The sequence below is a fragment of the Palaemon carinicauda genome, chromosome 13 (genome assembly GCF_036898095.1).
Source record: "Palaemon carinicauda isolate YSFRI2023 chromosome 13, ASM3689809v2, whole genome shotgun sequence".
Taxonomy (NCBI): domain Eukaryota; kingdom Metazoa; phylum Arthropoda; class Malacostraca; order Decapoda; family Palaemonidae; genus Palaemon; species Palaemon carinicauda.
In genome coordinates, this window is record NC_090737.1 from 33,626,525 (window position 1) to 33,643,153 (window position 16,629).

Below are 16,629 nucleotides of genomic sequence, written 5' to 3' on the forward strand. Positions count from 1 at the left end.
CTGGAAGAGCTAACCAGGGGAGTCCCTCTTGAGAGACACTCCAACCGGCAGGTCTCGTTCTTGGCAGCTGAGATCCTCAATCAGGAGAAGGTCGCGAAGTATGCTATGTAAGCTACTTCGTGGCTCGATATCTGGTTGGGGACCTTAGGTATCCTGATACGTTCTGAGGGTTTCTCCAAGGAACGTACTAGGAAAGCTATGGAAACCTTCCTTCTCAGGTACTCGCATGATCGAGTTTCTGGCCCACCAAGTCTCGAACTTGTGGGCAAATACCATCCTGAAACGTTGGGATGCAGATGCTGAGAGATTCCATCAGAAGGTCCCTAGCACCGAGATCAATAGGCTCAGACATTCCTCTTTAGAGGGATCTATCTTGTTTGAACCTAAGGCTGTGGAACATAGTGCTGAGAGGTGGAGGAAGTCTCATCAAGACTCCCTCCTTCATAGGGCTTTAACATCCAAGCCCTATAAGCCTCCAGCACCACAGCAGTCCCGTCCAGCCAAGACCACTACGACAACAACAGCAGCGAAGACGATGATTTCTGAGCTCTCTCCTGTCGAAGAAAGGAAAGGCAAAAAGTTCTCCAGGGGTGGCATAAATCCTTGAGGGAGCAGCCGAGGCCGCAAACGCTAGGATAGGCAGTCCCCTTGCATTTCCACCAGTGGGAGGATACCTACAAAGTTGCTCAAACAGGTGGAAGCAACTCAGGGCTGATTCCTGGACAGTCTCCGTGATCAGTCTAGGATATCGCGTCCTGTTCATAACATCTCTACCTCCCCTGACGACGAATCCAGTGTCATTGAACTCCCTTTCCTTGGGACCGGCAAGGGGGCAAGCCCTTCGGGAAGAAGTCCAGACCCTGTTGAAGAAGGGCGCTCTCCAAGAGGTCGTCGACGGATCCCCAGGCTGGAGACCAGTCATCGACCTCTCAGCTCTGAAGAAGTTTGTCAAACAAACTCCGTTTAGCATGGAGACGGCAGACACGGTCAGACTAGCAGTAAGACCGCAAGACTTCATGTGCACAATGGACCTAAAGGACACGTACTTTCAGATCCCAGTCCATCCGTCTACAAGGAAGTACTTAAGATTCAGCTTAGACAACAGAAAATTCCAGTTCAAGGTGCTGTGCTTTGGTCTTTCCACAGCACCACAAGTCTTCACCAGAGTGTTCACCCTAGTATCATCTTGGGCACACAGGATTGGCATCCATCTCCTCCGTTATCTAGACAACTGGTTAATTCTAGCTGACTCGGTGTCAACCCTTCTTCAACACCGAGACAAACTTCTGAGACTTTGTTAGGATCTGGGGATCATGGTAAATCTCGAGAAGTCCTCTCTGCTTCCCACTCAAAGACTGTTATACTCAGGCATGATTATAGACACCACTCTCCACAAAGTTTTCCCATCAGTCGCCTCAGGATGAGGTCCCTCCAGTGGCGACTCAAGTCCCTGTGGAATCAAGCTTACGACTCCCCGGACATCCAGATTCTCTTAGGACTTGCGTAACTGACAGACATCCAGTGGTGGGTGGCTGACGGGAACCTACGAAAGGGAGTGGATCTTCTCGTACTCCCCCCAGGTTTGATGCTTCAAAAAGAGGGTGGGGGGCCTACGTACCGCACCACACAACCTCAGGCCTCTGGGCAGAGTCAGAAAGGTACCTCCACATAAATATCCTAGAGATGAAGTCCATCTCTCTAGGCCTTTAACAGTTCCAACAGTACCTGGGAAGTCACTCTGTGGTGGTGATGAGCGACAACACCACAGAAGTGGCCTACATCAACAAACAAGGAGGTACTTTTTTGCAGCAACCATCCCATCTAGCAGTAGAGATACCTAGATGGGCTGAAATCCACTCGATACCACTATCGACATACCTCATTCCTTCAAGAGGAATTTGCTCGCCGATAACCTGAGTAGAGCATCTCAGATAGTGAGTACCGAGTGTTCTTGGGATCATCTAGTAGCCAACAAAGTCCTGACTTTGTGGGGTTCTCCGACTGTGTATCTTTTCGCAACAGCCCTGAACTTCAGGCTCCCGCTGTACTGTTCCCCAGTCCCAGACCCCAAGGCTCTCTGGCAAGATACTTTCCATTAACGGTGGGACAACATCGACGTTTACGCCTTTCTCCCCGTTCTGTCTGATGAGGAGGGTACTCAACAAGACCAGAGCATCGGTCAATCTTTCATTGACCCTTGTAGCTCCGCTATGGCATCACGCAGAATGGCTTCCGGACCTTCTACAACTCCTAACGGAGCCGCAAAGAGAACTCCCTCCACGACATAATCTACTCAAACAACCATACGCCAACATCTTCCACAAAACCGTAGCTTCACTACGACTTCACGCCTGGAGACTATCCATCATCTCCTCTCTTAGAGAGGATTTTCGCAACAAGTTGAATCAGGATGTCTGGACACCTGCGAAAGTCATCAGCAGCAGTCTACCAGGCAAAGTGGAAAGTCCTCTCTGGTTGGTGTCGTGGAAGGGGTATCTCTCCACTCAATGCCACTATTCCAGCAATAGTGGAGTTCCTCGTGTATTTGCGTGAAGAAATGCGCCTATCAGTCTCGGCAGTGAAAGGCTATCGCTCAACCTTAAGCCTCGCCTTCAGGCTGAAAGGAATGGACATATCTTCATTCTTCATCACTAGAACTTTCTCTACTCATACAGAGTTATGAACTTACCTGCCCTCAGTCGGAAGTGAGACCTCCCCCATGGAACGTGGTCCAAGTTCTCAGGTCTCTTAAGAGACCTCCCTATGAACCATTACGCCAGGCATCAGATCGCCACTTAACTTGGAAAATGGTGTTCCTGCTAGCTTTGGCCTCGGCCAAGCGAGTCAACGAACTTCATGGTCTCTCTTATAACATCGCCCATTCAAGGGGATGGGGAGAGGTAACGTTCAGCTTCGTCCCTGAGTTTATTGCTAAGACTCAGAACCTGGGAGTAGCGGATCCTCGATTTGACTCCTTCCGTATTTCTAGTCTCCGTACTGTAACAGATGACCCAGACCATCTCTTACTATTCCCAGTAAGAAGCTTGAGGCTGTACCTCAAAAGAACAGCCGCAGCCTGTTGTCGTGTGACAGCAGTATTCGTTGGCACAGGAAGGACTAAGAGGAGGGTCACCAAGAACACCATCTCTGCTTTGACCTGGCATTGAATCCACACCCTCCTTCATCACGTCGCCCCAGAGCACATGATGTCAGGGGCATAGCTACGTCCCTGGCCTTCAAAAGAAATTTTTCAGTGATGCAGGTTCTTCAAGCTGGTGTGTGGAAATGGCAAGCCACGTTCACATCCTACTACCTGCAAGACGTGACCTACAGAGACTCCATACTTTCTTTATCGGTTCTGTGGTGGCTGCACAAAAGCTAGTTTAAAACCTCAAGCTCCTTATTGGACAAGTAGTAGAAGGTTGAGGGCATTGTTACCTGGTTTTAGTCTGCATGAATGAAAAGGTTTGATTGGCCCTTATTCTTTTTTTCATCATCCCCTCCCTTGGGGAAAGCAGCATCCTGGGTTCTCTGCATAACTGACCTCAAACCACTGCAGGTAAACCATGCTCCCTTGTGTTCCTAGTATTGATATTATTACTGTTACGTCCCCATACCCTGACGAGGTGGTATTGGAAAAGTCCTTGTCTACAAGTTTCCATCTAAAGAACTTCAGAACAACTTTCTAGGATGAGTCACACTTCATACCGTCACACACAGCTTGCGTAGGCCGCAGACCTTGCATAGCAAGGTTTAAGTGAGGTGCAGAGGCTCCCTATTTCTTGAGTGTTAACACACTCAAATAAGGAGCTCCCGGGCAAAGCCAAAAGCTAGACTGGCTGGGATGTCCACCCTTCCTAATGGTTTAGTCATCCCTATTAAATAGCATGGTTTGTATTCCACTTACAAAACAAATGTCAAATTCATAGATAATTTGTATTTTTCCTAACTATACCAACCTTAGCTATTTAACCATACTTGCTCGCCAGCCCTATGCCCTTTGAAGTCCTACCTCCAAGCAAAGTGAGCTCAAGCACAGGTGTCTGAGAAGGGGGGGGGTTAGTAAGCTACTCTCCCCTACCCCCGCTAACTAGCGGTGTGGGTAGTAAACCCTCGTTAAAATTTAATGGCTCCTCATTTCAGCTACACCGAAAGTAATACTCCTATTAAATAGCTAAAGTTTGTATAGTTAGGAAAAATACAAATTATCTATGAATTTGGCATGTAGAATGAAAAGAACAATAAGGATACCATATCTTTTTCTAAATTCTTTCTTTAAAAATAAAATAAAAGAACTATTTATAGCACTGGAGGTAGTATTTTCAGTTTTATTGATTTGTGTAGTAGTACACCTAGTAAAATTGAACTCAAATTTTGTTTTCTTCATCAGTGGAATGTTTTTGGTAATATTAAGTTGGCTTTACTTTAAAGCAAATGGTTATTACAATTGCAAGTGATTGATTGATTATGATTTACAGTATATTATTCATAATTCATTCTACAGAATCGGAATGTCGGAAAGTCTTAGAAAATAGTTACCACAAACTTTCTGTATATGCTGATAAACTGTACAGAGATGTCCGCCAGTACCTAGAATCCGACACCATTCAGTCAAAAAGGGAGAACATTATTAGATCACAACAAGAAATCATGAAATTGATAAATTTGATGGAAAAGACCAAGGATGTAGCAGAAAAGAAAGACTTAACAAGGTAAATATAATTATTTTTAATCTAAACAAAGTACAGTACATCACTATTTATCTACCAAGGCACATCCCCCAGTTTTGGGGGTTAGCTGATATAAAAGAAAAAAAAAAAAAGAACAAAAGGAGACTTCTATTCTCTCCGCTCTTCCCAGCATGATGAGGGATTTAGCTGAGTTTGGTTAGTACTGCTAGGGTACCACAGCCCACCTTCCCCATTATCCACCATGAATGAAGCCTCATATGCTGAATCCCCTACTCCCACTACCTCAGCGTGAAGCAGCGGGGCCTATTGGAACTGTATCACATTTGCTCACCATTCACTCCTATTTCTAGTACATACTTTTGCTTCTCTCACATCTATCCTCCTATCACCTAGAGCTTTCTTCACTCCATCCATCCCCCAATGATAGTTTGTTGATCCAGGAACAAAACCATCCCACAATGCAGCACATTATTGAACCGATGATTATTGATAACTCATATAGTATGACTTGAGCGAGTGAAATACCTTGTCTCAACTTGCGATCATTGATCTTTTCTTATATCTATTTAGAATGCGCTACAGTAATACCTTGATATACGAACGATCTAACATACGAGCATTTTGAGATACGAGTAAGCTGCCCAGCAAATTTTTGCATTGAGATACGAGCACTCTTATAGATGCTAATGCTACCTGGCCCAGCTTTCCATCTCTTTTTTTCAAGGTTTCCAGTGAGCTATAGTCTCTTTATTACCTTCAGCATGGTATGTATTCACCCATGTCTGTTAGTTTATTTGTTTGTGAGCAGCTTCACACAAAAAATACCATTCTAATTTTGACCAAACTTGGTAGTCATGTTGGATATGACCCAACATGATACCCGGTATTTTGGATAAAGTACATGAAAGTACGAATACCCAGCAATACTGTACTTTGAAAATAATTGCAATGTTAAGTAAACGGCAGTTATTTTGTTATTTTATTATTTCTTTATGAACATTATTACACAAAAACCACTGAGGAACCAATTTCAATGTACAGTAACTTGGTAGACGTGAGGTATGACCCAAGGACAAATCTATTAGATTTTGAAGATAATGCATCAAATTACAAGTATGCAATGGAGTTACGAGCAGAATAATACTGCTTGGCATAGTGAAGGGATGCTCTCTACTGAGTGCCCCTCTACTTCTTAGATGCAAATTATTTTTAAGAGCCTTCCCTAATCTTTAAACTGATAGTTTGCATGAGAATGTTGAAGGGTTTCTATTGGTGTAGCTTTGAATTTCTTGTATGAAGCATTACTACACTGTCAACAATTATCAATATCTCACTGCCAGTGATAGATATTTTTATGATGCCATTTAAGACTAGAGGTTTTATATTTAAACACAAGAAATTTGGAAACGTTATTCTCTAGGACCTCACTTCATGTCATCCTTGTACACTTAAAAATGATATTCTCCTATACCATGTAATTTTTCTTGTAATGGTATTAAGGTGTATAAATTTTTTTATAAGATCACACACTCCAAAAACCCTAGACCTTGCCATTTTTGCCTATATGTTATAAATTCACTGATTCATACCAAGTTTAATCCTAATTGAATCATGCCATCATTTCCCTTACTCCTTAGAATACCATTTGATTTCACGGTGAATTAACATATAATTACCATTTTGATCTTGTTCAATGGATTCATGTCTTTTGGACGAATCTTTTCTGGATATGTATCTATGTTGGCACCATCCCTGGTACTAGTTATTGGGGACCACACATTCCTAATCCCAAGAAGGGGTTTTGACAAAGGAACCCCCCCTTTTTTTTCTTTTTCTTTTAAGGAGGTTCAGTACTGTATTTTCCAGGACCATGTTTCTTCCCTATACTTATGAAAATGGGGTTGTTGGAACTGAGGCCTATTCTTATCCAGAAAATAGATGTCTCAAATGTAAGCAAATGCCCAGTAAGGATTAGTGTTTCTCTGGGTAGCATTCAAGGTGTTCTGATGAGTTTTTTGAAAGCGTGGAACTTATGGGTGTCCCTTATTTGCAAGGTAATACACTAGCTGCAGGGCAAGGAAGACAATATTTCTTTGGTAAATCCTTCTATGTGATTCCCTGTTCTAGCCTACCGGGAAAATCCTTTGGAACCAGGTTTTCCCTTTATCTAAACCTATTTTTAACTTATTTTTTCCTTTTCATTTCGTTAACTTGATATAATTTTACAAATCTCATTACTTGTAAACAGCTCAGATCTGTTTTTACTGTATATAGTTGTTAATTGTGTGAACTAGTAACGAACTTGGAGTTCTGAAGAACTGATTTTCTTTATTATAAACAATTTGGAAAGTAAATGCAGCTTGAAGATGTTCCATATTTATATATCTACTTGATGAAATAGTTGAACCATATACCCTGTCATCATTTAACTATATATAGTTTTGTATAGATACAAACGAGCAACTCACTTGTAAAGGAAATGTTTAAGCATGTTTTTATAGTTAATCAGTTATCATTATAACCAGAGTTAGCTATCTTATTTGATTTACACAATTCACCATAACCTTACCTTTGATCTTAGTTTCCCTTCCTTGATCTTGTAGTCTTAGATGTAACTGAATATGCTGTCAAAAATTCTTCATCAACTCCAAAATAATTTGAGTAATAGAATTAGAATGCATATAGTGTCAAAGGTCAGAAAAAATTTAATGTATTTTGATGATTTTAAATCACCTGAATATATTGAGTTATTATTATTATTATTATTATTATTAAATGCTAAGCTACAACCCTAGTTGGAAAAGCAGGATGCTATAAGCCCAGGGGCCCCAACAGGGAAAATAGCCCAGTGAGGAAAGGAAATAAGGAAAATAGAACATTTTAGGAATAGTAACAATATTAAAATAAATACTTCCCATTTAAACCATAAAAACTTCAACAGAACAAGAGGAAGAGAAACTAGGTAGAAAAGTGTGCCCAAGTGTACCCTCAAGCAAGAGAACTCTAACCCAAGGCAGTGTAAGACCATGGTACAGAGGCTATGGCACTACCCAAGAATAGAGAACAATGGTTTGATTTTGGAGTGTCCTTCTTCTAGAAGAGCTGCTTACCATAGCTAAAGAGTCTCTTCTACCCTTACCAAGAGGAAAGTAGCCACTGAACAATTACAGTGCAGTAGTTAACCCCTTGGGTGAAGAAGAATTGTCTAGTAATCACAGTGTTGTCAGGTGTATGAGGACAGAGGAGAATCTGTAAAGGATAGGCCAGACTATTCGGTGTCTGTGTAGGCAAAGGGAAAGAACCGTAACCAGAGAGAAGGGTCCTATGTAGTACTGTCTGGCCAATCAAAGGACCCCCATAACTCTCTAGCGGTAGTATCTCAACGGGCGGCTGGTGCCCAGGCCAACCTACTACCTGCTGATTTTTTTTTAATCACTACTTCATATAAAAAGGCCTCTATGTCTAAAGCAAGTAGTCTACATTTTTAAATGCTATCAAGATCATAAAAGTACTATGAATGCAAAAACATTGTAATTTTGTGTATGTTATTTATAGATAGCACAATGTTTTCAGAAAGCAGAGTATTCTCGCGAAAAATGTGAAGGTTGACCAAAATGTCCTGGATGACTTGGAGAAGGAGCGGGAAGAATTTCTCTTTTTAGCTCTTCAGAATTATTTGAAGTGTCTTCTAGTGTCTCACAATTATGACCTACACCTCTACCGGACTGTTGCCCTTTGGACTGAGAACCTTGAGAATACAGATATCAATAAATTGGTAAGTATTTTCTGTTCAACAAACAGTCCATGAATTCAGGTTTTTTATTTAAATTTTATTTTATTCAAAAGATTTCATTGAATCTCCCGCCAAATGTCATTTGATAAATGTTCTCGAACAGAAAGCTTCCCAGCAAAAACAATTAAAATAAAATGTGATTTGATGAAGGAAATACTTATTTTTGGTAAGGCGTTGTCTAGATATGTGCTCACGTGTACAGCCAACACCCATGCAGATAACAGGTGAAATATAGAAATTCTTATTGAAATATAATAATCAAGAGTGTAATATTACAAAGTGCCAAGTCTAGTAAATAGAGAGACACTAAAGTAGCTATTTACAGTACCTGCACCACAGTGTGAAACAAGATCAGCAAACAAATATACTTACATTATGCTAATCACATTTTAATTATCTTATGTTAGAATTTTATTTGATCATTAAATTTACCCTTAATATTGTTTACATTTTTAACAGCACTATCTCATTTTATAGTTTATATATGACTGATCTATGATAAAATTATTACTCATAAAATATTTTATAATTTTTTCATTGCTTATATGTAGTATATTTGCTATTTTCTTATTTTCTTTCCTCGATGAGCTGCTTTCACAGTTGAAGCCTTTGGCTTATGGCATTTTTCTTTTCAAACTATGGTTGTAGCTTAGCTAGTGATAATAATGATAATACTGTAATGGGTTGTGTATGATTAAGTCAGATATATAACAAGGCCAGCAAAATCATAAACCCAGAATGGCGTGAGCGTGAAACCAGTGATTCCTGAAATTTAATGGTGTACTGGTATTAAACTAAAAATAGGTTAGAAGTCAGAGTTGGGAAAAATGATAAGCATAATTTTATATTATGCTTAAAGAGCTTTTTTCAAGTTAATTTACGCCAGAAAGGCAAAAGTCATAGTGTAAAGTTTTATGTAATTTCCCAACCAGACAATACTGATTGTAAAATTGCATTTGTTCTGTAACTGGAATACAAACCACGCTATTTATTAGGGGTTATACTTTCGGTGGAGCTGAAATGACAAGCCATTAAAATTTAGCGAGGGTTAACTACCCACACCGCTAGTTAGCGGGGGTAGGGGGGGTAGGTTGCTACCACTCCCGTTCACACACCTGTGATTTAGTCACTTTACTTTTGGCTTGGATGGAGAGCGGTTGTTTCCGCTCTCCCTCCTCGCCTATTCCGGACTGCCATTAATTTTTGTCTTTTAACTTTCTTTTTCTTTTACATGTATATGCAATATATGAAAACATTCTTAATGTTTATGTATATATATGTGTATAGAAATGTGATAAGTTTCCTTTTCAGTGTTTTTGCTGTGCGTGTGATACAGATACGACAACGACACTTGCGTACATTAGTACCGAAACAAGGCCAGCACAGTTCCACTTTGTGGGGAACGACCTCTCCCTCCCTGGTCCATCGATCTTCCCTTCAGCATATAACCGTTAACTCGGCCGCCACAGGGGAATCATCATCACCTGGACCCTTTTCATTCAACTATTGTCTTCGCCTTTTCCCTTTTCCTACGGGAAACATCGATTATTGACCGAAGGGAATGTGGCCTCTCAGAGATTGACTACGGTCTTTCTCTTCTCAAGGTCGTTCATCTTTCAACAACAGTGTACTATTGGGAAGAGCTCCTTTCCCATTCACGGGTTAGGTTGCGATTCCGATTGTTTGTCTCAATTATTTTTAGTGAAATTATAATTGTAATTTTAACTTTTCAGCTTTTCTCTCTGGGGAACATTTCCCGTCGAAGGATCAGTGGTTTTCACTATTAGTGAATATTCTTAGCTGATTTAAATAATTGTAAATTCTGTTTTTATTACAGTAAGTCCGCTCCTCCCTTCTCCCGTGGATGTTGACTGGGGAAGGAAGGGCGCAATACTTATTTTTATGTTGTTCCCTCGGGGTTCCTCTTTGGAGTTCCTCCCTTGGGAATTTTTCTGTTAAATAATTAATTTTATTTTTTCCCAATTAACTGAGCAGTTTTCTTCGTTCGACTAAGAGTACCGACGAAGCAGAGCTGTTCTGTTCATGCCTGGGGAATATGCTGTCACTGCCGTCCTTCAGAGGACGTCGTCATGGGCGTCATCCCTTCTCTTAGAAGTACGCCCTTGACAACATGACCAGAACTTCAGATCATCTTAGAATGCTAACCAGGAGGTTGGACAACTTCCCTTCCGAGGGAAAGTTTTCTCCCCATGTGTGAGGTTGTTTCTCCCTTCTGAGGGAGAACTTCCCACATCTTAATAAATCATCGTCTCCGACTGCTGTTGCTGCCTTCGCCCAGACTTCTCTCCCCCCTTGCTGAGTCTCTCTTCCTTCAGGGGCTGAGCACAGTCTTGGCAAGTCTCTTCTACGAAGTGTTTACCTCTCTCGTTCGTGAAGGAGGCCACTCATAGAGACTCCTCTTCGGAGGATCGCTACTGTTGAAGGTCAGCTTGCTGATCCACCGGCCCTAATGGGCGTCATCAAGTCTCTTCTACGAAGTGTTCACCTCTCTCGTTCGCGAGAGAGGCCACTCATAGAGACTTCTCTTCGGAGGATCGCTATTGTTGAAGGTCAGCTTGCTGATCCACCGGCCCTCACAGGCGTCATCAAGTCTCTTCTACGAAGTGTTCACCTCTCTCGTTTGCAAGAGAGGCCACTCCTAGAGACACCTCTTCGGAAGATAACTCTGCTCATCAGTTCCTGATCATGCTAACAGCAGACCTACCAGCGCAACCTTGCGCTGCAACTTAGTCCGTGGACTTCGGTCCTGGACTCCTCTTAAGGCCAGCTTGCTGGTCCACCGGCCCTCATGGGCTTCATCAGTTCCTGATCATTCTACCAGCAGACCTACCAGTGCAACCTTGCGCTGCAACTTAGTCCATGGACTTTGGTCCTGGGTTCTTCTATGGACCTTTCACGGTTGCCATCAGTGGATGTTTGCCCTTCCAAAAGGGCACATCCCAGTTCCTGATCATCCTGCCAGCTGACCGGCCAATCTACCAACGCAACCCTACACCGCTGGTAGTCCTTTGGACTCCTTCCCCATTCGCGGATTAGGTTGCACTTCCGATTATTTGTCTCAATTATTTTTAGTGAAATTATAATTGTAATTTTAACTTTTCAGCTTTTCTCCGTGGGGAACGCTTCCCTTCAGAGGATCAGGGGTTCTCACTATTAGTGAATATGCTTAGCTGATTTAAGTAATTGTAATTCTGTTTTTATTACAGTTACTCCGCTCTCCCTTTCTCCCGTGGATGTCGACTGGGGAAGGAAGGGCGCAATACTTATTTTTATGTTGTTCCCTCGGGGTTCCTCTTTGGAGTTCCTCCCTACGGAATTTTTTGTTGAATAATTAATTTAATTTTTTTCCCCAGTTAACTATGCATTTTTTCTTTTTTTTATTTGTTCGATTAAGAGTGCCGACAAAGCAGAGCTGTTCTTTTCATGCCTGGGGAATCTGCTGTCACTGCCGTCCCTCGGGACGTCATCATGGGCGTCATCCCTTCTCTTAGAAGTACTCTCGTGACAACATGACCAGCACTTCAGATCTTAGAATGCTAACCAGGAGGTTCGCCTCCAGGGGTTGGACAACTTCCCTTCCGAGGGAAAGTTTCCTCCCCAGGTGTGAAGTTGTTTCTCCCTTCCAAGGGAGAACTTCCCACATCTTGATAAATTCATCGTCTCCGACTGCTTTTGCTGCCTTCACTCAGACTTCTCTCCCCCTTTGCTGAGTCTCTCTTCCTTCAGGGGCAGAGCACAGTCTTGGCCATTCTCTTCTACGAAGTGTTTACCTCTCTTGTTCGCGAGAGAAGCCACTTATAGAGACTCCTCTTCGGAGTATCGCTACTGTTGAAGGTCAGCTTGCTGATTCACCGGCCCTCATGGGCATCATCAAGTCTCTTCTACAAAGTGTTCACCTCTCGTTTGCGAGAGAGGCCACTCAGAGACTTCTCTTTGGAGGATCACTCTGCTTATCAGTTCCTGATCATCCCACCAGCAGACCTACCAGCGCAACCTTGTGCTGCAACTTAGTCTGTGGACTTCGGTCCTGGACTCTTCTTAAGGCCAGCTTGCTGGTCCACCGGCCCTCATGGGTTTCATCAGTTCCTGATCATTCTACCAGCAGACCTACCAGCGCAACCTTGCACTGTAACTTAGTCCGTGGACTTCGGTCCTGGACTTTTCTATGGACCTTTCATGGTTGCCATCATTGGATGTTCGCCTTTCCAAAGGGCACATCCCAGTTCCTGATCATCCTGCCATCTGACCTGTCGATCTACCAACGCAACCTTACGCCGCTGGTAGTCCTTTGGACTTCGGTCCTGGACTCTTCCGCGGACCTTTTACGTTCCCCATCGGTGGGTGCTCGCCCTTCCAAAAGGCACATCCCAGTTCTTGATCGTCCTGCCAGCTGACCTACCGATCTACCAACGCAACCTTACGCCGCTGTTAGTCCTTGGACTTCGGTCCTGGATTCTTCTGTGGATCTTTTATGGTCTCCATCATGGATGTTTGCCCTTCCAAAGGGCTCATCCCAGTCGTCCTGCCAGCTGACCTGCCGACCTACTAGCGCTACCTTACTCTACAGTTAGTCCTTGGACTTTGGTCCTGAACTCTTCTGAGGATCACCAGCTCCCTCCTGCCAGCTTTATCATGCGCGAGTGTCAACAGTTTTCTGTGCGCGCGCGCCGACGGTCTTCCACGCGCGCACGTGCCGACAGTCTTCCACGTACCCACGCGCCGACGGTCTTATGTCGCGGGCGCCAACGGTCTCCTGCACGGGCGCGAGCCAACAGTCATCCATGTGCGTGCCGACACTCTTCCGCGCGCGCGCGCCGACTGTCTTCCGCATGCACCCCAGCAGTCTCCACGTAGTACTCTCGCGCACAAGTCAATGCACCCGCCCTTGCGCAACCAGTCAGACGCTTCAGCGCATTCTGGTGTGACTGCCAAAAACTACACAGCGCGCCAACTCTTCTGCACTTTCCTGCTCATCCTGCGCAGGAAAGCTGCGAAAGTCATCAGCTTCATTATACTAGGCAAAGGAGAACGTCTTCTGTGGTTGGTGCTGCGAAAGAGGTCTCAATCCATTCAATACCACTATTCCAGCAATAGCAAAATTTCTCATGTATTGAGGGAGGAAATGCATCTTTCGGTTTCAGCCGTTAAAGGCTATCGCTCAACCTTGAGTCTCGACTTTAAACTGAAAGGAATGGGCATTTCCTCATCTTTAGAACTTCCATCCTCATACAAAGTTAGGAACTTACCTGTCTTCAGTCACAAGTGAGACCTCCCCCATGACATGTGGTTCGAGTTCTTTGGTCCCTAGAAGGATCCCCGTGCGAACCATTACGCCAGGCAACAGTTTGCCTTCTAACCTGGAAGACGGTGTTCCTGCTCTCCTTGGCATCAGCCAAACAAGTTAGCAAACTTCATGGTCTTTCGTTTGACATCACCCTTTCAGGAGGATATGTAGAGGTAATCTTCAGTTTCATCCCTGAGCTTGTTGCCAAGACCCAGAATCCAGGGTTTTGGATCCTAGATTCGACTCCTCCCGGATAACAAGTCTCCGCTCTGTTACTGACGACCCAATCATCTGTTACTATGCCCAGTAAGATGGTTGAGGTGCTACCTCAAGAAATCAGCAGCAGCTCGGCACAGAGCTGTTCACTGTTCATCAGTATGGGCAGAAAGGAGGAGGATCACGGAAAACAATCTCTGTATGGATTTGCAGGGTCATTAACCTTGCTCTGAAGCCTGATCCTCCTCCAGCACGTCATCCCCTGGCCCAGGGGCATAGCTACATCGCTGGCCTTCAAAAACTACTCTGTGATGCAGGTATTGCAAGTGGGCTTGTGGAAACACCTAACTACGTTTACCGCCCACTACCTGCAAGGCGTGATACACAGGAACCTGTATACGTTTTCTATCGGTCCTGTAGTAGCTGCACAACAGCTGATTTAGTACCTTAAGCTCCTTATTGGACAAGTAGCCAAAGGTTGAGGGCATTGGTTACCCAGGTTTTAGTCTGAGTGAATGAAAGGTAAAGTCTGGCTCTTTTCCTTTCTTCATCCTCCCCTCTAGGGGAAATCAGCATCCTTGGTCCTCTGCACAAGCTGACTTAAAACCTCTGCAGGTAAACCGTTGCTCCCTTGTGTATCCTAGTAATGTCCCAATACTGTTGCCTCCCCATGGCCTGGCGAGGTGGTATTGGGAATGTCTCGGTCTCCTCGGTTATTCCCTGCAAGTCTCAGAATAACCTTTACCTTGACAGTCACATTGCTAGTTTCTTATCACACAGAGCTTGCATAGACCGGAGACCATGCTTAGCAGGTTCAGCGAGGTGTTAGGGTCTCCTTATTGTCGCACTAATCTCTGCACAATAGGGAGTATCCCGGGTAAGGTCAAACAGCCTGATTGGCAGGAACATCCACCCATTAGTAGTCACCCCTATAAATAGTGTTGGTTTGTATTCCAGTAATGGAACAATTGACAAATTTGGAGGAAATTTGTATTATTCCTAACGATACAAACCTTAGCTATTTATACATACTGTACTTGCGTGCTAAGCCTGTTCCCCTTGAAGTCCTACCTCCTAGCAAAGTGAGCTCAATCACAGGTAAGTGGGAGGGGTTGCAAGCCATACACACACACACACACACACACACACCTGCTAACTAGCGGGATGGGTAGTTAACCCTCGCTAAATTTTAATGGCTCGCCCTTTTAGCTTTACCGAAAGTAATACCCTTATAATCAGCTAAGGTTTGTATCGTTAGGAAAAACACAAATTACCTCCGAATTTGTCGTACTTCTCAGTATGAAAATTAAATTAGAAAATAGATTTAATCCTAAATTGGAAAAGGAATTTGGTAAAATGTACATTTTAGATAAATTTTGTGATCAATGACCTTAGTGTTTGAGGTGTGACTATTTTGTGTTATCTAGCTTTTATTAAAATACTCAGTGCAAGATATCTTGTCAGAAGAAAAGACTAGGTTTTACTCTCGTATTATGTTCTCTGCTGATCTGTTAATGGAGATTTTGCCAGTGATTGGTTTTGTAGTTATACAGCAGAGTATGAGATTTAAGAATAAATATTTTAATGAACTTGTTTTGTCATTTTTATATGCATATTTAAGTCACTTATGAAATTTGAATTACAGTAGATTCAAATCATTGGATTCTGTTTTACAGCCATTCATTCTTTTTTTTTTTTTTCATTCACTCTGTACAGATGAATACATATGGAATCAAGATAAAGAGCCACAAATTTGTGCCACTATTATACCAACTTGTTGCCAGACTAACTTGTGTAGAAGATAAAAAGAAACAGCTGTTTTTAAAAACTCTTCAAAATATTTTAGGTAAGTGACGATCAGACTGTTGCATGGAAAACTTAATAATTTCTTGTAACGATCCCCTTACAATTCTGTTTGAAGTCTTTGGTGAGATTAGATAAATATCAATTCTATTATGTCTGCAAACTTCCCCTGGTGTTTGTATTGCTTTCTCTTGAAGCTCGTTGAATATCGGCATCCACTGTAAAACTAAGAATATCCTTTTTTTCTGTAATATCCCAGCCCTCGTTTGCGGTATTGAGATTATTTGGCAGTATATGAAAAAAGCAAATCAGACAATGGCTAGGTTAAGTAAAATTTTTAAATCAAATTGCCTGAAATTACATATAAAAATCAGACTATATATCAGTTTAGTGAGATCATTGTTACTTTATGGACGTGAGTCATGGTATGACAATGAAACAATCTCTAATAGACTTAGTAGATTTGAAAACAAAGCCCTCATAAGGAGATTGGGAGTTAAATGGCAGAAGAGGATTGGAAATGAAACTAAAAGAGGGATTATTCGAGTGCTATATGTGGAGGAAATCATGATGAGGGATAGATGGAGATGGTTTGGGCATGCTCTTCCCACTCCCCAAAAAAGATTAATTCACCAAATGGTCAGCTGGGCTCCACAAGGCACTAGAAGAGTTGGAAGACCCAGGCCTACATGGCTGAGGACTATGAAGAGCAAAGTAGGAGATGATCAATGGAGAAGTATTGAATTTAAAGCTCAAGATAGAGGCGACTGGCAAAATCTAACCAAGGCCCTTTGCGTCAATAGGCATAGGAGGAGATGATA

General features: G+C 42.7%; 1 protein-coding gene across 2 annotated transcripts in view; it reads left to right on the forward strand.

Moving 5' to 3' along the window:
* The window catches only part of tefu (Serine/threonine-protein kinase tefu), a 912,746-nt gene that overhangs the window by 208,505 nt on the left and 687,612 nt on the right, over positions 1-16,629 (forward strand). The window contains exons 47-49 of one of the 2 annotated variants that reach the window (XM_068385553.1): positions 4,505-4,712; positions 8,265-8,466; positions 15,722-15,851. The exons of the other annotated variant lie outside the window; for it this stretch is intronic. Coding sequence (XP_068241654.1) covers positions 4,505-4,712; positions 8,265-8,466; positions 15,722-15,851 — 540 coding nt within the window. The remainder of the gene's footprint in view (positions 1-4,504; positions 4,713-8,264; positions 8,467-15,721; positions 15,852-16,629) is intronic. 2 annotated transcript variants of the gene reach the window in all.